The sequence below is a fragment of the Dama dama genome, chromosome 11, assembly GCF_033118175.1.
Source record: "Dama dama isolate Ldn47 chromosome 11, ASM3311817v1, whole genome shotgun sequence".
Taxonomy (NCBI): domain Eukaryota; kingdom Metazoa; phylum Chordata; class Mammalia; order Artiodactyla; family Cervidae; genus Dama; species Dama dama.
In genome coordinates this window covers 57,083,909-57,106,398 of record NC_083691.1, presented here as the reverse complement: position 1 = coordinate 57,106,398, position 22,490 = coordinate 57,083,909, and the positions used below count along the sequence as shown (strand labels likewise).

General features: G+C 40.6%; 1 protein-coding gene and 1 non-coding gene across 2 annotated transcripts in view; one reads left to right on the top strand and one right to left on the bottom strand.

Annotated features, from left to right (window-relative positions):
* Nucleotides 1-22,490, top strand: part of EIF2AK3 (eukaryotic translation initiation factor 2 alpha kinase 3) — a 79,039-nt gene that overhangs the window by 54,634 nt on the left and 1,915 nt on the right. Inside the window, exons 11-16 of the mRNA XM_061155310.1 lie at nucleotides 445-567; nucleotides 4,625-4,774; nucleotides 6,485-7,265; nucleotides 10,568-10,735; nucleotides 15,143-15,244; nucleotides 20,959-21,021. Coding sequence (XP_061011293.1) covers nucleotides 445-567; nucleotides 4,625-4,774; nucleotides 6,485-7,265; nucleotides 10,568-10,735; nucleotides 15,143-15,244; nucleotides 20,959-21,021 — 1,387 coding nt within the window. The remainder of the gene's footprint in view (nucleotides 1-444; nucleotides 568-4,624; nucleotides 4,775-6,484; nucleotides 7,266-10,567; nucleotides 10,736-15,142; nucleotides 15,245-20,958; nucleotides 21,022-22,490) is intronic.
* TRNAG-CCC (transfer RNA glycine (anticodon CCC)) lies at nucleotides 18,515-18,587 on the bottom strand. The gene has a single exon. It is a non-coding gene; the product is annotated as a tRNA-Gly (tRNA).

The following is a 22,490-nucleotide window of genomic DNA, read 5'->3' as shown; positions in this document are numbered from 1 at the left end:
AGTCCAGGTCCGATGCATGAGACAGGGTGCTCGGGGCTGGTGCCCTGGGATGACCCTGAAGGATGGGATGGGGAGGGAGGTGGGAGGAGGGTTCAGGACACATGTATACCCATGGCTGATTCATGGTAATGTATGGCAAAAACCACTACAATATTGTAAAGTAATTAGCCTCCAATTAAATAAATTAAGAAAAAAAATTGCTGTAAGAATAAGTGATTAACAAGTGATTTCCCCATGAAGCAGAAGCTTTTTAACTTTTTATAAATTTCCCAGGGAAAAAAATTAAAATGTGTTTGCTTGATTTATACAAATAGAAAAGCAAAGAAAGCTAAATAAGAGTTTATTTGCAGTCTATTAAGGTAATTTCTAGGAGATTTAGTTTTTACAAAGCAAAATTTAAAACTATTGCAAACTTTTATAAATTTACCTTTTTTTTTTTTTTAGTTATCTAACAGACTTTGAACCAATTCAGTGCATGGGCCGTGGGGGGTTTGGAGTTGTCTTTGAAGCTAGAAACAAGGTTGATGACTGCAATTATGCTATCAAGAGAATCCGTCTCCCCAACAGGTAATGGATGGTACTTTTAGTAAACTTGGAGTTGGAACTATATTATCTAATCTCATAGGCAATATGTCCTTCTTACTGTACTCCATAGAGACTATAGAAAACATAGTTTCTGAATTTAATGTCCTGTGCCACCAGGTAATCAACTCTAAAAAATGTCATCTACTTTGACCGCTTTGTATCCTCTTAAAAAATATGCCCTGTTTTTGATTCTTAACAACTCAGGGCATTCCCACAGTGCATTTTGATAACTACAAACTTCTAGTACATATCACCATTGAAAAATAATCTATATTTATTGTGGAAAATAAGAAATAGCATTAAAACAAAGACCAATCCATGTCTGCTCTACCCAGTAATAACCACTTTTAACATTTCAGAGTATTTTCTTTTGATTTTTTTTTACTGATCATAAATTTACCTCATTGATAGCACAGTCACCAATATAATACAGTTTATCTACTGCTTCCTTTGCTGTGTGCTCAGTATTTTCTTTGACATTAAGGGTTTGTTATTGAGATGCTAAAATATTTTGAAGATGTCTTATGACTGGATAATAGTCCAATGAATCCTTGTGCCATATCTTATTTAACTGTTTGCTGTCATTAAATACTTAGGTTTCCAATTTGTTGAAATTAAAAATAACTTTGCAGTGTTCAAATTTTACAGAAAATTTTGATCACATCTATTTCCTTAGGATAGATTCCTGAAAATAGAAGTTTGGGCTCAGAACATGTGCTACTTAAAATGATTGGCCTTCAGTAATACCTTTCTTGCCATCTACTGTTGAAGCCTCCTGTGGGTTCTTTTCTTTAAATACTGAATGTATTTATTTTTGGCTGTGCTGGGTCTTTGTTGCCACACAAGGGCTTTCTCTAGATGTGGCGGGCGGGGGACTTCTGTTACCGTGGAGCGCGGGCCCCAGGGCACATGGGCTCAGTAGCTGTGATGCACAGCCTCAGTTGCTCCAGCCGGGCATGTGGGATCTTCCTGGACCAGGGACCAAACCTGTGTCCCCCTGCATTGGCAGGTAGATTCTTAACCACTAGACCACCAGGGACATCCTCTCCTCTGGATTCTTGATTAAATGTTCACTAATTGCTGGACTGTCATTCTATCGAATAGTTAAACGTGCTGTCCAACAGATAGAGACACAGAAATGAGACAGTCTGAGTGAGACAGGCTGGAACCTGGACCCTTTGCTGCGATGCTTGCACCTAGACACACCTCTCCTGAAGCAACAAAATACAAAGAAACTATTACTACATAGGACTAATAAATAAGTGCATGCATGCGCAGTTGGGGCAAATTGTGGACAAAAGATACAAAGAGACCGAAAAACCCAACTGCCACTTTTGAAGACCCTGGAGCAAGAGCAGGGTACTGCGCATGCCCTCTGCACACAACACCACCTAAGGTGTGGGCAGACCACCTAAGCCACCCCTCTGGCGCAACCCCTGGACACATGCCTACACTCACCCCATGTAAGGAACCAGCCTGCCCCTCCTCAGGCAGCGAGTGAGCAAGGGAACCTGTTGGTTATTCTTGCTGCCCCTGCTATAGCAGGGGCCCCCATAAAGCCTTGCCTGAATTTCTTATCTGGCTTCTGATCAATTTCTATTGATTAAGGAAGCCAAGAACCCTGGTTGGTTGGTAACATGAGTGCTTTGATTATAATTTTCTTTTCTTTGGTGTATAATTTTTGAGTAGTTTAAATATTCCTATATATTAGGCTCTGCATAGGATGTAAAATTAAGAAAGGCTTCTGCCCTCCAGACCCTGTAACTATTTGAGGCCCTTGTATATGTACTCAAATAACTGCAAAGCGAGGAAGATTGTCACCCATGGCTTAGCTTAGTAAATAGGTTCTCATGAAGAAAGCATAGATGTAGCCAAAAAGCAGTCAAGGAAAGCAAGTCTTATGATGGTGGTGATGTCTGCACCATGTTCAAGGGGAGCCTGTCCGTTGGTGGACACACATGTAGGGGAAGGACAGCCAAATGCACTACTTGGGCTGAGCGTAGTCTCTAGGCAGACACTCGCAGAGGTGTAAAGGTTAGTAAGGATTCTGGCAGGAGTGAAGCAAGGTTAAAAATGGAGGGGTAGGACTTCCCTGGTGAACATTGGTTAAGACTCCATGCTTCCACTGCTCAGGGCATGGGTTTGATCCCTGGTCAGAGAACTAAGGTCCTGTAAGCTTTGCAGCATGGCCAAAAAAAAAAAAATGGAGGAGAGTATGGAAGAAAGATGGGAAAAGTGGCTTCCAGCACCTGAAATGCCAGGCAGAGGAGTTTAGATTTTATTCCATAGACGGTCAACTTTGTGCCTTTGAGCAGAAGAATGACATGATCAAAGTGGAGGTGGTATGTAGTAAGAGACAAGCATGTAAGCATGTTCAGTAGATTTTTTTTTTAGAAGTTCAGTCCTAAGATGCAGAGCATTAGTACAACAGAAGTGGAGACAGATGAGGAAGGAATTGTTCAGTTGCTCACTCGCGTCCGACTCTGTGGCACCCCATAAACTGCAGAACCACAGGCTTCCCTGTCCTTCACTATCTCCCAGAGTTTGCTCAAACTCATGTCCATTGAGTCGATGATGCCATCTGACCATCTCATCCTCTGTCGCCCCCTTCTCCTCCTGCCTTCAGTCTTTTCCAGCATCAGGGTCTTTTCCAGTGAGTAGACTCTTCAAATCAGGTGGCCAAAGGATTGGAGCTTCAGCATCAGTCCTTCCAGTGAATGAATATTCAGGGTTGATTTCTTTTCAGATTGACTAGTTTGATCTCCTTGCAGTCCAGGGGACTCTCAAGAGTCTTCTCCAGCTCCACAGTTCAAAAGCATCAATTGTTCCACACCTAGTCTTTTTTATGGTCCAACTCTCACATCCATATATGACTACTGGTAAAATTATAGCTTTGACTATATGGACCTTTGTCAGCAAAATGATGTCTCTGTTTTTTAAATGCTTTCTAGGTTTGTCATAGCTTTTCTTCCAAGGAGCAAGCATCTTTTAATCTTATGAGTGCAGTCACCACCACAGTGATTTTGGAGCCCAAGAAAATAAAGTCTGTCACTGTTTCCATTGTGTCCCCATCTATTCTCTATGAAGTGAGGAAGGAATGAGTATCAGGAATTAAAAGGAGGAGCTGATAGGATTTGGTCACTGAATGTGAAGAATTCAGAAATCTGTTGGAATTTTCAGGGCAGGACCATTAACAGTAATAAAGCCCAGAGAGAAAAGTGGGAGTAGCTGACTCTCTCTTGGTGAGGGAAGAGGATATAACATATTCATTAATATTATGTTGTTTCAGGTGATGGTGGAATCCCTTGAATGTGAGCTTAGATCCATCAGAAAAGGTGTCAAAGCAGATCAAATCCAGATGCTTTTCTGGCTAAACATTACTGCCTGTGATATTCAGTGAAAGAAAGTCATGCAATCATGTCCAACTCTTTGCGACCCCATGGACTGTAGTCTGCCAGGCTCCTCTGTCCATGGAATTCTCCAGCGAAGAATACTGGGAGTGGGTTGCCATTCCTTTCTCCAGGGTATCTTCCTGACCCAGGGATCAAACCTGGGTCTCCTGCATTGCAGGCAGATCCCTTACCGTATGAGCCAGCAGGGAAGCCTGAGGCTTTAAACAGTCAGGGTACACATACAAGCCTTTAGGATTCTTGTATATACCTTGTCGGGGTGCTCCTTCTGTCTCCTCCAGAGCTGCCAGGCTGAGCTCTCTTTTCTGAATACTTCACTTCCACCTCTTCATCCCCCTATTAAGGAATGAGCATTAAGCAATTACCTGTAAGGGTCTGTAAGTTAAGAACTCTTTATTTGAATGGATGGATATACTTGTAGCATTTATTTCTAGAAGAGAAAAGAAATACTCTACTTTTTTTTTTTTAATACAACACTTTGTTGGTTTTTAGAATTATGCTACTAGTCTGATTTTTCTGTTTCTGATTTTTAGAATCAAGCAAGAATTCTTTTCTTATTATTTTGCACTGTTGGATATAATTGCTTCTTCAGAGCAACCTTCAGTGTCTTCTTTGTTTCTCTGTTTCAGGGAACTGGCTCGGGAGAAGGTAATGCGGGAAGTGAAAGCCTTAGCCAAGCTTGAACACCCAGGAATTGTGAGATATTTCAATGCTTGGTTGGAAGCGCCACCAGAAAAGTGGCAAGAAAAAATGGATGAAATTTGGCTGAAAGATGACAGGTAACTTGGTTTGACATAGACTTATAAAATGAGTGTTTCTTTCAGGTTAGTCTTTGACTTACATGAATAAAATATCCTTTCTATTAGTATAACTTTAGAGGTTTTTTTCTTTTAAACAAAAGAATAGCACATTACTGATTCTGTTATCATGTTTTAGAATCTTCTCTAGTTACTTAAGTTGGTTTAGTTTTTAGAACATGAACTTTTTTTTTCCTTTTTTTTGTCCAGAACGTGAATTTCCAAACTTATTGGTAGATAGGGCTATATGATTTATAATTCACTGAGGGATTTACAGTAGCCTTTCTCAATGAGAGACATTGTCTGACTTTTGTCTCCATTTTTTATTTTCAATTTTCATTTAGTTTCTTAGGATTGATGGTTAGCAATTTTACAACTCCTTTCTGAAGTAGTTTTAAACTGCTTGCATTTAAAAATATGTGAACTTAGGCAACATGTAGATAATTCCTATGTTAAACATGCTATTCCCTAGGAGAGAAGGTCCTTTTTAAAAACTACTAAATAAAAAGAAAAAGGAAACAGGCTACTTACTAAAGGGCTGGAGTAAAAATAGACTACTTACTAAAGAGCATGAGTACATGCATGTATGCGAGCATGTGCATGCTCAGTTGTGTCCGACTCTGTGACCCAATGGACTGTAGCCCACCAGATTCCTACGTCCATGGAATTTTCCAGGGAAGAATACTGGAGTGGAATTTCCTCCTCCAAGGGATCTTCCCCACCCGGGGATCAAACCTACATCTCCTGTGTCTCCTGCATTGGCAGGCGGATTCTTTACCACTGAGCCACCTAGGAAGCCTGCTTACTAGATAGACTACTTACTAAAGAGCTGGAATAAAATTTCTGCCTAGAAGTTTCTGACACAGCCCTAGATCCACATGAGGTACCTAGTTAGCTGCAGTGCCCATTGTCTATAGCCCAGCCACAGAAGGACCAGGAGAAGTGGCTCTGTATGTCAGGCCCTGATTTGGATGGGGGCTTCCAGATCACAGGTGCAAGGGTTCCTGGCCTTGGTCTTCCTTTGTGCTTTCTGTTTTACATAGAACATGGCTGCTCTGGGCATGACAGTCTCAGATAACAGTCTCTGGTATGAAATCAAGCTTTCCAGTTAGGGAACGGCCCGACTATGATCTTTGTCTCCTGTGGCATGTTTTCATTGAATTTCTGTGTCCTCCTCTGGGGACTGGCTTTATTATAGATGAAGCTTTGGAAGCAAAGGGTGTAGTTACAACATTGTAAGTCAGCTATACCTCAATAAAATTAAAATCAGTGGAGGGCAGGAGGGAGGCTCAAGAAGGAGGGCATATATGTATACTTAGAGCTGATTCATGTTGCACAGCATGCATGCTAAGTCGCTTCAGCTGTGTCAGACTCTTTGCAACTCTATGAACTGTGGCCCACCAGGCTCCTCCCTCCATGGGATTTCTCCAGGAAAGAATACTGGAGTCAGCTGCCATGCCCTCCTCCAGGGGATCTTCCCGACCCAGGGATCAACCCCTTGTCTCTTACGTCTCCTGCATTATCACTAGCGCCACTTGGGAAGAACATAAGATTGTAAAACAGTTGTACTTCAGTAAAAAAATTTTTAAAAAAGATACTCTAAAAAAAATTAATAAGCAGATAGAGGATGTAGTTCATGCAATTTAACCTGCACATGTTCACTCCTGTGCCTTTCACTTCTCCCACTCTTAGCACAGACTGGCCGCTCAGCTCTCCTAGTCCCGTGGATGCACCTTCTGTTAAAATACGCAGAATGGATCCTTTCTCTACAAAGGAACGTATTGAAATCATAGCTCCTTCGCCACACAGCAGCAGGTCTTTTTCAGTTGGGATTTCCTGCGGCCAGACCAGTTCATCCGAGAGCCAGTTCTCTCCGCTGGAGTTTTCCGGGATGGACCACGGAAATGTGAGCAAGTCAGCAGATGTGGTATGCCAACTCCAGGACAGCTGCCTTACAGACTGCGATGGGGAGGATGGTACCATGGATGGTAATGATGAAGGGCACTCCTTTGAACTTTGTCCTTCGGAAGCTTCTCTTTATGTAAGGTCCAGGGAGCGAACCTCCTCGTCTATAGTATTTGAAGATTCTGGCTGTGATAACGCGTCCAGCAAAGAGGAGCCCAGAATGAACCAGCCGCCTGTGGGCAACCATTATGCGGATAAACTAACTGCGCTCCGGCATTCCGGTAGCAAATCTCCTTCAGAACCTACTGTGTCTGTTTCTCCGTCAAGACCGACCACTTTAAGTTTAGACCTCACTAAAAGCTCGGTGGGAAAACTCCAGCCCAGTTCGCCCAAGGTTTATCTGTACATCCAGATGCAGCTGTGCAGAAAGGAAAACCTCAAAGACTGGCTGAACAGCCGCTGCACCATTGAGGCGAGAGAGAGGAGCGTATGTTTGCACATCTTTCTGCAGATTGCAGAGGCGGTGGAGTTTCTGCACAGCAAAGGGCTCATGCACAGGGACCTCAAGGTCTGTTATCTGTGGCTTGTCACCCGAGGGTTTCAGCCTGTTTTATTTTTCTATTCATTTATTTTGTTTACTTATTTTTTAAAAAATTGATCTTATTTATTTATTTGAGTGCATTGGGTCTTTGTTGCAGCACACGGGATCTTTCAGTGCAGTGGCTTCTCTTGTTGCAGAGCACAAACTCTAGAACGCTTTGACTTCTTTAGTTGTGGTGCATGGGCATGCTACAGTCCATGGGGTCGCAAAGAGTTGGACATGACTGAGCAACTGAATTGAACTGAACTGATGGGCTTAGTTGCTCCCCAACACGTGGGATCGAACCGGTGTCCCCTGCATTGGTGGGTGGATTCTTAACCACTGGCCCACCGGGGAAGTCCTTTACTTATTTATTTTTCTTTTTAGAAGATTGACTTGACTTTTCTGAACCACTTTTCAGAGTCAGACCCATCTGGGCCAGCCCCCTAGGAGCTAAGTGACTGCACATCTCAGCCTCAGTTTGTTGTTATTGTTCAGTCGCTTGGTCGCATCTGACTCTTTGCCACCCCATGGACTGTAGCCAGCCAGGCTCCTCTGTCTGTGGAATTTCCCAAGCGAAAATACTAGAATGGGTTGCCATCTCCTTCTCCAGTACTTATTTATTTTTATTGAAGTAACACAATGTTGTGTTAGTTTCGGGTGAACAGCAAAGTGATTCAGTTATATATATATTCCTGGTTGAAAAGTTCTTTACTGTGTTCATTTTGACCTGTCTTTGAGCCTAATGTTTAGCCTTCTAGGCCGTCTAAGCTTTTTATATTTTGGTCACGTGTTTGTCACATGTCAGTCTCAGCATAACTGCCAACAGTTCTCAGGGCTCCACGTTTTAAGTCTTTTCGAGGTGCTGGGGAGAAAAGTATTTTTTTCTGCCGCTGTTGATCATGAAGTCCTGGGCTTTCTTCTAATTGATAAGCCAAGGACACACTGTTGTTCAGTCGCCGGTTGTGTTCAACTTTTTGTAACCCCATGAACTGCAGCACACCCGGCCTCCGTGTCCCTTACCATCTCCCAGAGTTTGCACAAGTTCATGTCCATTGCATGCCGGCCAATCATCTCATCCTCTGACGTCCTCTTCTTTCCCAGCATTCTTAATCTGCCCTTAATCTTTCCCAGCATCAGGGACTTTTCCAATGAGTTGACTGTTCACATCAGGTGACCGAAATCCTGGACACATACCCATCCCCAAACCAGTCTTCTGGCCAGGGGCTGGGATTATGCTTATGGTGGATGCAAGCTCTAGATGCAACCTCCAAATAACATCCCACATGAACCATGGACTTGCTGCCCAGAAGAAGGAAATTTCTAAAGTCACTTCCAGATGCTTCCAGTGGAAGCATAGAGGGATGGAGAGATGCTGGAGAACCAAAAAGGAACCAAAGTCTGTTAGTGCTGGGTACATAGAAGCTGACACCAGAGCCCAGAGAGGGGAGGAATGAGGAAATTGAAGGCAGCACAGTCTAATCCTATCTCTTGTACAAGGTTATTTGAGGAAGAATGGGGGTTATGTGCAAAGTCACTCAGTCTTGTCCAACTCTTCTAGACCCTGTGGACTGTAGCCCACCTGGCTCCTCTGTCCATGGGATTCTCCAGGCAAGAATACTGGAATGGGTTGCTATTTCCTTCTCCAGGGGATCTTCCTGACCCAAAGATTGAACCTGCATCTCCAGCATCTCCTGCATTGGCAGGCAGATTCTTTACCACTAGCACCACCTGGGAAGCCACATTTGAAGCCCAATGAAAGTAAATTTTATGAGCTAAATGGCTTTTTCCCCCTCTTATTTCAAAGGTCTATGAATGGTGGTCATGTTAGCTGAGGTTAGAGTAAGCTGTAGGGAAAGATGATAATATTATATATACATATATATATATATATATATATTTTTTTTTTTTCTTGCTGTGGAACATTTTTAAAATCTTTACTGAATTTGTTACACTATTACTTCTGGTTTGGTTTTTCGGCCAAGAGGCATGTGGGATCTTAGCTCCCTGAGATCAGGAATCCAACCTGATTCCCTGCATTGGAAGGTGAAGTCTTAACTTCTGGGCTGTCGGGGAAGTCCCAAGATGATATATTTCTTGTGCAAGATTTTGAATGTGAGGAGCCCATGGTTAGGTGTATCCAATGAGCAGTTGCATATAAGAGTTTAGAATTCAGGACAAGGTTCATGCGGTATAAGGGAGCCTGTGTTAGAAGAGACAACATAAGATTGTAGTTAAGGGAATTTCTTGGCAGTCCAGTGGTTAGGACTCTGCACTTTCACTAATGTGGGGCCCAGGTTCAATCCCTCGTTAGGGAACCAAGATTCCTCAAGCCGCACAGCCAGAAGAAAAAAAAATTATATATATATATATAAAGATTGTTGTTAAGAGCTCTTATTATTCTCCGTGACAGCCTGTGTTTCCCTTTCGTAACAAGCCCAAAGATCCTTCTGTTTCATTCATTCACCAGGTAGTAGTGATTTGCTGCCACAGGGCAGTGGGGCAGATGCCCTTTTCTCACGGAGCCAGACTGCCTGGGTTTGAAACCCTGCTCCACTCCTTACTAACTGGGTGACCTTGGGTGATTTACTTAGCTTCTCTCTGGGCCTTAGTTCTCATATCTGTGGAAGGAGAGACCAATAGGACTAAAAGGGTTATGAGTATTGCATGAGTTAATAATAATAAACAGTAATAAAACCACTTAGATCATCTTCTGGCCTATTGCAAATGCTCTGTATGTGTTTGTTGTTATTATAAACATCCTGTAGGTCAGAAATGTAGAGAAGCTTAACGAGAGAGTGTACAGAATAATGAGATTTAGTGTTATGTGGCAGCCTGGATGGGAAAAGGAGTTTGGGGGTGAATGGATACGTGTGTGTGTGTGTGTGTGTGTGTGTGTGTGTGTGTGTGACTGAGTCCCTTTGTTATTCACCTGAAACTGGCATAACATTGTTAATTGGCTATACCTCCAATACAAAATAAAAAGTTAAAAAAAGAATAAGGAGATTGAGGATTAAGCACCATAGACACTAGGGAATGTGACTCTCTAAGGGTTTATTTAAACAGATGTTCAGTGAATACTTGCTCCCCTTGCCTCTTCTTTATTCACAGTACTTGTCTAGCATTGAAGGATTGTTTTCATTTTCATATTAGTCCATTATAAATGGAGAGATGCTTGAGAATATCAAGTGTCCTGTATTTATTTTCTGTAGTCATTTAAATAGTTCTCTTCCCTGTCTCTCCTCCATACACACCCATTGTGCTTTTATCTGCTTTTTTTTTTTTTTCAGCCTTCCAACATATTCTTTACAATGGATGATGTGGTCAAGGTTGGAGATTTTGGATTGGTGACAGCAATGGACCAAGATGAGGAAGATCAGATGGTTCTGACCCCAATGCCAGGTTACGCCAGGCACACAGGACAAGTGGGGACCAAGCTGTATATGAGCCCAGAACAGGTAAGCTGTTCCTTTTCCTTCTGAGGAATAACTAGATTTTTGTTAAAATTGTTTTTTTAAGTATGCTCTGTCCTTTTTTTTTTTTTTAAAGCCATGAAGTCTGGCATGCAGGATCTTAGTTCCCTGATAGTAGATCGAACCCATACCCCCTGCTTTGGAAGCACAGGGTCTTAACCACTGGACCACCAGGGAAGTCCCTAAATAATTTATTAATTAGGATGGCAGCAAGCTAGATGTTTCCCTGTGAATCTTCATCTGTGCTCCATTTAAAATACCCAATAAAATAAAAATATGAAAATGATGAAAACTGACAGTAGTGTTCCACAGGCAACACAGCTAGGGTACAGTTTCTGCAACCTGGATTGGGGGTGGATAAAGAAAAATACTCACAATGCATGAAATGTGCTTGCCCTTTGAACCAGAACCTGACAACAGCCAGAAATTTAATGTTTGTTTATTTTTGGCTCTGCTGGGTCTTCATTGCTGCGTGGGCTTTTCTCTCCTTGTGGCAAGCAGGGGCTGCTATTTGTTGTGGTGCGCAGGCTTCTTGTGGTGGCTTCTCCTATTGCGGAGCGCAGGCTCTAGGCAGCGGGCTTCAGTAGTTGCAGCCCATGGGCTCAGTAGTTGCAGCTCCCAGGCCCTAGATCACTGGCTCAATAGCTGTGGCCCACGGGCTTAGTTGCTCTGCGGCAGGTGGGATCCTCCCAGACCAGGGATCGAACCTGTGTCTGTTACATTGGCAGGCAGACTCTTTACCACTGGACCACCAGGGAAGTCCCAGAAATTTAGAGGAGACTTTGAATGTTCTCCTCCCACACCTAACTCTCATTTCCCCTTATGTGAACTAGGTAGGAACTGTTTTCAGAGACAGTTGGAGGTAGTTTAGCAAACTGCCCTCTGTGTTAATCACAGGCACGGCAGGAAACAGGCGGACAGGCTGACCTGTGTTGCCTTGTGGGAAAAACTCGGTAAACGGAACGGAGACCGGAAGTGGTGGGAGCAGGGCATCCTGGGAGATTCAATGTAGCATCCCCAGCACTGATGATATTCACAAGCTTATAGATGCTTAGATGAGTGGTTCTCAGACTTTTTGACCAATGCCTGTTTATACTTAAATATGATTGAGAGCTTAATAATTTTTCTTGTGAGATTATATCTATCGATATTTGCCATATTAGAGATGAAAGCAGAAATTTATAAAATTTTAGTAATTCAATTAAAAATAGCCGTCTTAAATCTATCACTTCTTCAGGATACTTTCTGAAAAATAAATATTTTTCCAAAGAAAACTAGTGAGAATAGTGGTATTTATTTCCATTTTTATAAAGCTCTTTACTATCTGACTTAAAAGGGTTAGATTTCATATCTGCTTTTGCATCTAATCCCTTGAACTATGTTATTTTGGTTCAAGTATATTAAGCAAATCTGACTTTAAACAGATATGCAGTAGGGAAGGGAGGAACATTTTAATACCATATTCAGGTAGTTGTGGGCATGACCAAAACTCAATAAGCAAAAGTTTCTGAAGTTTCTGAAGAATCATTTGCCCTCTAGAATCTAAAACCATAGCAGTGGACATTCTGTATTCTGTTACTGTAGCATCCATTTCACACTTTGAATGGACCTGTTTTCCATGCCTGAGTTTTTAAAGTTGTGCATTGGTCATTTGGAAACTATTGGTTCTCTACATTATGTGTCTTTCCAAAAATTGTCACAATTCATTATTGTTGTTGTTCAGTCGCTAAGTTGTGTCCAACTCTTTGCAATGCCATGGACTGCAGCCACCAGGCTTCCCTGTCCATCACCATCCCCCAGAGTTTGTTCAAACTCATGTCCATTGAGTCGGTGATGCCATCCAACCATCTCATCCTCTGTCGCCCCCTTCTTCTATTTCTCTCAATCTCATTATATAATATTTTTAAAAATCATCAATATTTTAATATCACCAGCAAAGCTCACCAGAAAGAGCTTTTAAGTATTAAGAAAGCTGTCAGGTTCCCAGTGATGGACACAAATTTTCCAGAATTCTGAAGTTCACTTCAAAGTTCAACTTTTATCTTTGGCAACAACTGTCAGTTTTCCTTGAAGTGCCATTCTCACTTCATTCATCTTTAAGAAAATACTGTCAAGTATCCAAGTCTGAATAACCACAGTTGGTCTACCAGTTTTTCTTTCAAGTCAAAGTGGTGCTCGATGAGAAGAGCTCAATTAGACATTCATATAGGAACTCGAACAATTACATAAATGCTTTCTTTTGAGACAGCATTTTACTTCAGTGTGGAGCAGAACTGCTTTATGAACACTGCTCATTTTGTCACACAGAATATTAAAAAGATGTGTGCCTAAGGGGCAAGACATAATAAAATTAATCAGTTTTACTGCTTCAGCAAGGATATTTTAAGTGAAACTGTCTTTCTCTCTTACTTCCACTTTCTCTTTCTCTTTTTCTCTTTTCTTTCTTGCTTTCTCTTTCTTTCCCTCTTTCTCTTGTTGTTGCTTTCTCTCTCGCTTTCTTGCTTTCTTTTTCCTTTTTTCTTTCTCTTTCTGTCTCTCTTCCTTTCTCTTTCTTTCTTTCTTTCCCTCTTTCTCTTTCTTTCTCTTGCTGTTGCTTTCTCTCTCGCTTTCTTGCTTTCTCTTTTTCCTTTTCTCTTTCTCTTTCTGTCTCTCTTCCTTTCTCTCTCTCGCTTTCTCTTTCTCCTTTTCTCTTTCCCTCTTTGTATCTCTTACTTTCACTTTGTCTCTTTTTTCTGTTTCTCTCTGTTGCTTTTTCTTTCTCTTTCTTGCTTTCTCGTTTTCTCTTTCTCTCTTTCTTTTTCTTTCTTGCTTTCTTTTTTCTCCCACCCTACTCCCCCACTATGTAAACTGAAGAACATAATTACTACTAGTATGCTTTGGTGCCACTGCCTTAATTCGTGCTAAGATTCAGCAGAGCAAATGTCAACATAGTGAAAAGACAAATCATGTCTTAGAATTATGTGAAAATAGTCTTGACTTTGTAGACTTCCTGAAAGGATGTTGGGATCCCCAGGGATCCATAGACCACACTTTAAGAACCAATGGATTAGATTATCTTTGGAAGGTTTTATCAGAGACCAGTCATAGGAATTGGCCTTTATTTTACTGTTGTACAGTATCCTTCTAGGCTGCCTGAGTTGTTTGCATTATTCAAATGTATTCTTTTTCATGCTTAATATTTTCATTTTTTAATTTAATTAGGTTTTTTTATATAGTCCTATACTTAGACATCTTGAATTTCAAGATAAAGGAAAAATAGTATTAAAGTATTTAGGTAGGGAAAAAACCAGGTTACAGCTTAAAGAGTTTGTTTTCTGTAATACTCAACCCTAGAAGACAATAAACCAATAAGTACAGTTTTGATGAAAAATAGCTATGACCTGCAAATCATGTTTCTGGAAAAAGTCATTTGTGTATAAGAAAATAGGCATTTTTAGGTAAATAAGATTAAAAAAAAAAAATCATGGGGCATTGGTTGGTGGTCCAGCGGTTAGGACTCCATCCTTTCACTTTTGGGTGCCTGTGTTTGATCCCTGGTTGGGGAACTAAGATTCTGCATGCCTCATGCTGTAGCCAAAAAATTTAAAAACTAACTAACTTAAATAAAAAGAAATATTGATGTGAGTATTCTCAAAGTTCCGGCCTTCCTTGGCCTTTGCCAAGTGTCAAGTTATGTGCCTAGCTTCATTTTCCCAAATGAAAGGCTTCTTCTGAGTCCTAGGAGGTCACTTTTAATTTGAATGAGACTTTTTAAGAGTCTCTTGGGTTGTAATTCGTTTGTTCCTTTTAGCAAATAAATTTTTGTTGAAGGCCTTCTATGTACTTAGCTCAGTTCTGGATGGTAGGAATACAAAAGAAGCAGCTCCCTTCCCTCCAGGTCTTTATAATTTAGTTGTGAAGAGTAAGAAATAACACACATGAAAAATACAACCAAGAATGCAGAGAAGTCCATAATTAAGTGCTGTAATGAGGGCTAACCACAGTTGATGAGTGGTTTGGAAGGTTTTCTCATAAAAATAGGTGAGGACTAAGATAGTCAGAAGTGAGAGATTTACTTTAGATAGTGCCGGCTTTGAAAAACTTCACCTCAGGGGTAGGGGGGCAGCTTTTCCTGGCTCCTGGCTTCCGCTGGGCCTATTTTACTGATGCATATCTCAGAGCTATACCTGGGCTTCCTTCTGTGATGCTGAGTAGTTTAATTACTCTTGCTGTGGGTGACTTGAAGAAAAGGGGCTTCAGAGATGATTAACTCTTTGCTGACATTTTTACCTGCAGGATTACGTTTAAACCAAGTAGGGACTAAGTCAGTGTTGGGATTCACTCATGCTGTATGATCATCTGTCATACTGTCTCTGTGACTGTTCTCCTAATCCTCTTTATTTGGGATTGCAGATTCATGGCAGCAGCTACTCTCATAAAGTGGACATCTTTTCTTTGGGCCTCATTCTGTTTGAATTACTGTACCCGTTCGGCACTCAGATGGAAAGGGTCAGGGTAAGTTCTTCTCCTCCTCTCCTAAAAGGCAGAAGAAAATACTCTTCAATTTACAAAAGAATGCGTTGTAAAAGAAAAATAAGTTATTCTTAATACCAGCAACTTTGTTGACTGCAAGTAGAAGAGAAAGAATTTGTAGGCTCTTTGCTTCCATTTAAAGCTCAGCCTTCAAAAATGGTTGAGGTGAATTGTCTGTTGCTTGCTGTTGCTTAAATTCATCATAACTTAACCATATTTTCCACTCAAATTTGTCATAAGGGCAAAGCTAGGGAAACCACAAGGTGGGGCGATGGTCGTGGTCAGAGAATTTTCCAGAGAACAATTGGCCACACAGTCATATGCTTAAAAGCTGAAAACCTAAGCATAGTTAAGTTTTCTTTCCCCTCTCAAAATAAACCATGACCATTGCCTTTAAGGAGTATAGTAGTGAAAGTCTTAAAAGTAGTGTCTAGAATATGTAAAGAATGACTACAGTTCAACAACAAAAAACAAACAACCCTGTTAAAAAATGGGTAAAGGACTTGAGTAGATGTTTCTCTGAAGATTACAGATGGCCAATAAGTACAGCATCACTATTCATCAGGGAAATGTGAATTAAAATCACGGTGAGATACCTCTTCACACCATCCAGAATAGCTCTAATAGAATAAAACAAAAGCAGAAAATAAGTGTTGGCAAAGATATGGAGATATTAGTGCTCTCATACATTGCTGGTAGGAATGTAAAGTGGTACATTCTACTGTGTAAGACAGTTTGGCACGTCCTCAAAAAGGTAAACATGGAATGACCTAGGTTCTACTCCTGTTTCTCCAAGAGAAATAAAAACATAGGTCAACACAGAAACCTGTACACAAATGTTCATAGTAACATTTTCATAATGACTAGAAGGTAGGAGCAACCCAAAAGTTAATCAGCTTGGATCCCTTGTTTGCTAGATTTCATGTTTTGTTTTGTTTACATTACTCTCTTATTTTGCTGGAGCACATTCTGCCGTTAATTTCTCAGAAAGAATGTATGAGAGGGAAAATTAATTTAGAGTCCTCAGGTATCTGAAAATTTATTTTTTTTTCCCCATCCTTATACATAATTGATAAATTGACTAGGTTCTAATTCTAGACTGAAAGTAACTTTCCTCAGAACCTTCAGGGCATTGCCCCCTTCTCTTATAGCTTCCACTACTGCTGTTGAAAAGCTGATACCATTCTGATGCATCATTTTTTTTTATATGGGGTATTTTGGACCCATTATATCTTCCTTTCTGAGGGCTTTAGGGATTTAGTTTTTATCAGTGCCATTATGAAATTTAGTCCACTCAGATCCTTAAAGATCTCCCTACCAATCCCGCCCACCACCCCCCACCCCACTCCCCTGCTCACTTACTATACTTAGCACTTGGTAGATTCTTTCAGTTAGAAGGGATTCATCCTTCAGTCTAGCAAGTTTCTCATATTTTTTTTGATAAATTCTTCTCCAACTTTTTTGTTTTTTCCTGGAACTCTTGACTTATTCCTAAAAATGTCTAATTTTTTTCCCTCCTATTTTCTATCATTGTCTTTTTGTACTATTTTTTGCAGAAGTTCCTTAACTTGTTCTTATAACTTTCCTAATTCCTTTGACAATTCAGTTTTTACCATCTGAGATTGTTCCTTTTTTTTGTAGTGTTTGCACTCTTTTTGCATGAATTCATTCTCTTCATATTGCTGAGAATCTCAATTATATGTATGTATGTATTTCTTCCCCCGTACTGTCTCTTCCCTTTGGTTTTTTTTTTAAGCCTTCTATTTGAAATTATTATAGATGCACAGAAAGTTGCAAAGATAATACAAAGAGATACCCTCCATCCAATTTCTCCTAAGTGTTACATTTTACATAATTATAGTACAACATAAATTTGACATTGGTACTTTGTATTATGTATGGCTCCATGGTATTTTATCTCATGTATAGGTTTCTGTAACCAACACTACAGTCTAGATACAGAAGTGTTCCATCCTTCTTGCTACCCCTTTATAGTCACACTTACTTTCTCCCTACTAATATCTCTGAGTTTTGTAATGATGTGTGTGTGTGTTTCACATGTTGACAATCCTGTCCATATTTAAGAATGGTGCTCTAAAATGGTAACTAGAAGTGGACATTAAAAAATAAACAAAAAAGGGAATTCCCTGGCAGTCCAGTGGTTAGGACTCAGAGCTTTCAACTGCTGTGGACCCCTATTCTATCCCTGGACAGGGAACTAAGATCCTGCAAGCCAGGCAACCAAAAAAAAAACAAAAACAAAAAACCCTGAGGTGGATATGACTGTTAAGTGTTATGATCCAGTTCTTTCTTTGGGGTGGCAATGGGGGAGAACACTCACATGTTAGCATCTCTTGGACTTTTGTCATTCTCTCCAGAGAAGAAGCTTCATTCTCCTGCCTGAGAAAGAACTGGGATGGATGGGGGCGGGGGGGTGGGGGGGTGGAGAGTGTCTTACTATTGCAGATCTTCGCTTGTTCTGTTTTCCATGCCCACCCCCGACTCAGCCTCATGCCTCTGTATTGGCCCTATGTTTGAAAAGCCTTGGTTCAGTTTCTTCAAATAACAAACCTATGTGTTCTGTGAAAAGTGAAAGCGTTAGTTGCTCAGTCCTGTCTGACTCTGCAATCCCATGGACTGTAGCCTGCCAGGCTCCTCTGTCCATGGGATTCTCCAGGGAAGAATACTGGAGTGGGTTGCCCTTCTCTTCTCCAGAGGATCTTCCCAACTCAGGGGTTGAATCTGGGTCTCCTGCATTGCAGGCAGATTCTTTACTGTTGGAGGCATCGGGGAAGCCCTTGCCTGTTGGAGGCATGGGGGTATGTAATATCACTTCCTGTACAGAACTTCCGACAGCTCTCCTACAGCCATCCTCATCCCTCACCCCCACCTCCTGCAGGTTCCACACAGCTGAGCAATTCCCCATCTGTTGGCCTTATCCCTCATGGGTGCCCTGGTTTAGCTTTCTCTGTTGAGCTAAAGTAGTTACACTATGTTTCCATCTACTTTCTCTCTCTTTCCAAAGATGTGATCTTTTCTTCCATTGCACTGGTTTTAAAGATTTAAAATGTTTTTCCTTTCTTTGCCCTTGCTTTAGTGAAAATGTTTCGAAATGTAGTAAAAAAAAAAAAAAAAGAATCTGCCATGTTTACTCTTTTTTTTTTTTTTTTAGTATTTATTTATTTGGTTGCACTGGATCTTAGTTGTAGCACAGAGGATCTCTGATCTTTTGGTGTGGCACGTGGGATCTAGTTCCCTGACAAGGGATTGAACCCAGGCTCCCTGCAGTGGGAGTGCAGAGTCCTAGCCACTGGACCATCAGGGAATTTCAGAAAATCTGCCTTGTTTAGGCAGAACCCCTCTGAGATTCTATTAGTGAATGCAAAAGAGACTATTCAATGATTTGACCAAGATGTTTTTCGAGAAACTAATTTTATTGAGCTATAATTTACACACAGTACAATGTACCCACTTTGTATATTTTTGTGAGATTTTGATACTTTTAAACCTTCATGTAAGGACCACTACATTCATAATACAGCATATTTCTATCATCCCCAAAAGTTGCCTTTTGTTCCTTCCCAGTCAGTCTCCTGTTCTTTCATCCCCCTCTTTCATCAGTTTCTTGCTGATTCCAAGCAACCACTAATCTGTTTTGTCTTAGAAAGTTTCATATGAATGGAATCATACATGTATATACATTTTTGTGTCTGCCGTCTTTGACTCACCTTAAAGGTTTTAAGGTTCATTCATTACTCAGTGTATCAGCAGTTTCTCCTTTTTATTAAGTAATATTCCATGGTATATATACATAGTTCGTGTCCATTTACCTGTTGGAAACACCTATGAATAACATGACTGTGGGATTCTCCTGGTGGTCCTCTGGTGGAAAATCCGCCTGCCAATGCCGGAAGCAGGGGTTCGATCCCTGGCCTGGGAAGATCCCACATGCCACAGAGCAACTGAAGCCTATTTACTACAATTACTGAGCCTGCACTCTGGAGCCCATGCTCCGCAACAAGAGAACCCACCACAATGAGAAGCCCGTGTGCTGCAGCCGGAGAAAGCCGCTGGGCAGCAAAGAGGACCCAGCGCAGCCATAAATAAAGAAATAAAGTTGCTGTGAACATTTGTAAACTGGTCTCTTTGTAGACATACATCTGTTTTCATTAGTCTTGGGTAATGAGGAGGTAGGGTTGGTAAATTATGTGTAAGTGGTTTAACTATATAAGAAAGTGCCATTTTATATTCTCACCCACAGTGTAGGTGAGTTCTAGGTCCTCGGCATCCTTATCAACACTTGGGTTTTTTAGTCTTTACATTTTTTGGGTATTCTGATAGGAGTACAGTACAACCAGATTGTGGTTTCAGTTTGCATTTCTCTGATGACTAATGACCTTGATCATCTTTTCAAGTCCTTTGCCAAGTATATGTATTATGACTAATTTATTCTAGCCAGTGGCTTCCCATTTGATTTCCTTAATGATGTCTTTCAAAGGGCAGCAGGTTAAAAAAAAAAAAAATATCTGATGGGATTAAAAATTCTGTGATTCAAGACTTAAGCATTTATCTACACATTGTTTGGTATGACCTACCTATTAGCAGGTGGAACACTCCCTTCTATGGCCTGCATCATAGATTCTTCTAGTGAAGTTTCTGTTTTCCTTTAGTGGGAAGTGACAAATGCCAACCCAGTTCATGTTTTTGTTTAAGTACATTTTAGCTTATTTCTCAAGAAATATGAAGACATGCTTTATTTCATTCCTCAAAACTGATTCATTACAAAAGGAGTATCAGGGACTTGCCTGGTGGCACAGTGGTAAAGAATCCACCTGCCAATGCAGGGGACACGGGTTCGGTCCCTGGTCCAGGAAGATTCCATGTGCTGTGGTTCAGCTCAGCCCCTGAGCCAGAACTCCTGAGCCTGTGCTCTAGAGCCCGGAGCGACAGCTACTGAGCCCACGTGCCACAGCTACTGAAACCCATGTGCCTAGAGCCTGTGTTCTGCAACAGGAGAAGCCACCACAATGAAAAACCCACACACCACAGCTAGAGAGTAGCCCCCACTCGCTGCAGCTAGAGGAAGCCCAAGTGTAGCAACGAAGACCCAGAGCCACCAAAAAGAAATAAATAATAAAAATGTTTTAAAGGAGTTTAAGGCACTGTGCCAAATAGTTTGCCTCAATTACCTTATTTAAGTCTCAAAGCAGTCATACAAAGTAGACACTGTTATCCTGTTTGTATGAAAATTTCCCAAAAAGCTAGTTTATTTTGTATATTCAGAATTTTTAGCACAATTGACTTAGTTTTCTTCACTTAAAAAGAACACTCTGTCCTTTTATATCAAATAAAGTGATTAGTGACTAGTACAAGAAGTTACCCACTTAAGAACACAAACGTGTGTTTATGAATGATTGAATTATTTTTGATACAGATCAGTCCATTTTCAGTTAAAATTCAGATGTCAGGATCATGTACAGTTCTAATATATGTAAATTATTTGGTGATTTGGTGGCAGGTAAATCTGTGCCCAGGGAGCACTGATGTATAGATTATCAAGTCAGGAAGAGCTATTGATAAATTTTCCATCTGCTTAATGGTCAGCCTTGCTTACAGTATCAAAAAATATCTCTGTTTAAATAGATCCACATATCAAAATAGATTTAAAGATAAGTAACACTTTTCTTTCTTTTCAGATCCTAACTGATGTAAGAGATCTCAAATTTCCACCACTATTTACTCAAAAATATCCTCGTGAGGTTGGTATAATTCTCATCTTTTATTTTCTTTAAAATCTTACTTAGGACATGAAGTCAGCAGTCAGCTCATCAGTCTCCACGTTTTACAGATGAGGAGGCCTAAGGTCTAAAGAGGAAAGTGACCTGATCCCAACAACATACAACTTGTTAAAACCAAAGCCTGGGGAATTCCCTGGTTAAGAATGACCTTCCACTGCAGCGGTGCGAGTTTAGTCCCTGTTCTGGCAGCTAGGAGTCTGCTCCATGCTGCATGACAGCCCATCCGGGGATTGTAGCAACCTCACTTTTCAGTAGGGCTTCCCAAGTAGCTCAGTGGTAAAGAACCTGCCTGCCAATGCAGAAGATGCGAGAGACACAGGTTCGATCATGGCAACCCACTCCAATATTCTTATCTGGAAAACTCCATGGACAGAGGAGCCTGGCAGGCTATAGTCCATGGGGTCACAAAGAGTCCGACATGACTTTCAGTACGGCTGAACGTAAAGAGCTCACCCTCATAGGAATCAAGTTGCCATTATAATCAGGCCATTAATTTCTTTATCTTAGTGAATTTGACACAGATCTTAAAAACCAGCTTCTTAAAAAAAGTCACTCATTTCCACTGATTTTGTGTGTTGGAATTATACCCCTCAGAGAAACAGTAAATGATTCAGAATAGTGGGAAGGGAAAATTAAAATGGTCTTGATGGTGAAAACTATGTGTAATGAACTTTTGAAGTTTCTTTTTGCAGTTTTCGTTTATTTATGTTATGTCCACAAACACATCGCTTTAAAATTTATGCTTGAATTTTCTTAGTAAATTCAGTTGAAGTAAATTAAAATGTGTGGCTAATTATCAAATTGGAAAAAGTCTAATTGATCTTTCAGTATTTTAAGTATATTGAAGGATTGCATTAAAAATGAACTTTATAACAATATAGAGATATGCTAACTTGAAGTTTATTTTACTAAAAATTAGTTTGTTGTGTATTTTGAAAAGTGGTGAATCATTTCCTGGGGGACTCACAAGAATCTGTGTTATACTAAAGTGGTTCGAAAAAAATCAGGAAAAGGGGCTAGGTACTGGCATGATTTATTTTTCTTTTTATTTATTGGGGTATAATTGCTTTACAGTGTTGTGTTAGTCTCTGCTATACAATGAAGTGAATCAGCTACACATTTACATATATCCTCTCCCTCTTGTATCTCCCTCTATAGGCCCCCTTATCCCACTCAGCTAAGTCATCACACAGCACTGAGCTGAGCTCCCTGTGCTATAAAGCAGCTTCCCACTAGCTATCTCTTTTACACATGGTAGTGTATGTACATCAACACTACTCTCCCGGTTCATCCCATCCTCCCTGTCCCTCTGTGTCCACATGTCCATTCTCTGTGTCTCTGTGTCTCTTTGGTATGGTTATTTTTTAATTGAAATCTTTATTGAAGTAATTATACATTCACATGCAGTTGTAAGATGAATTTATTTTAAA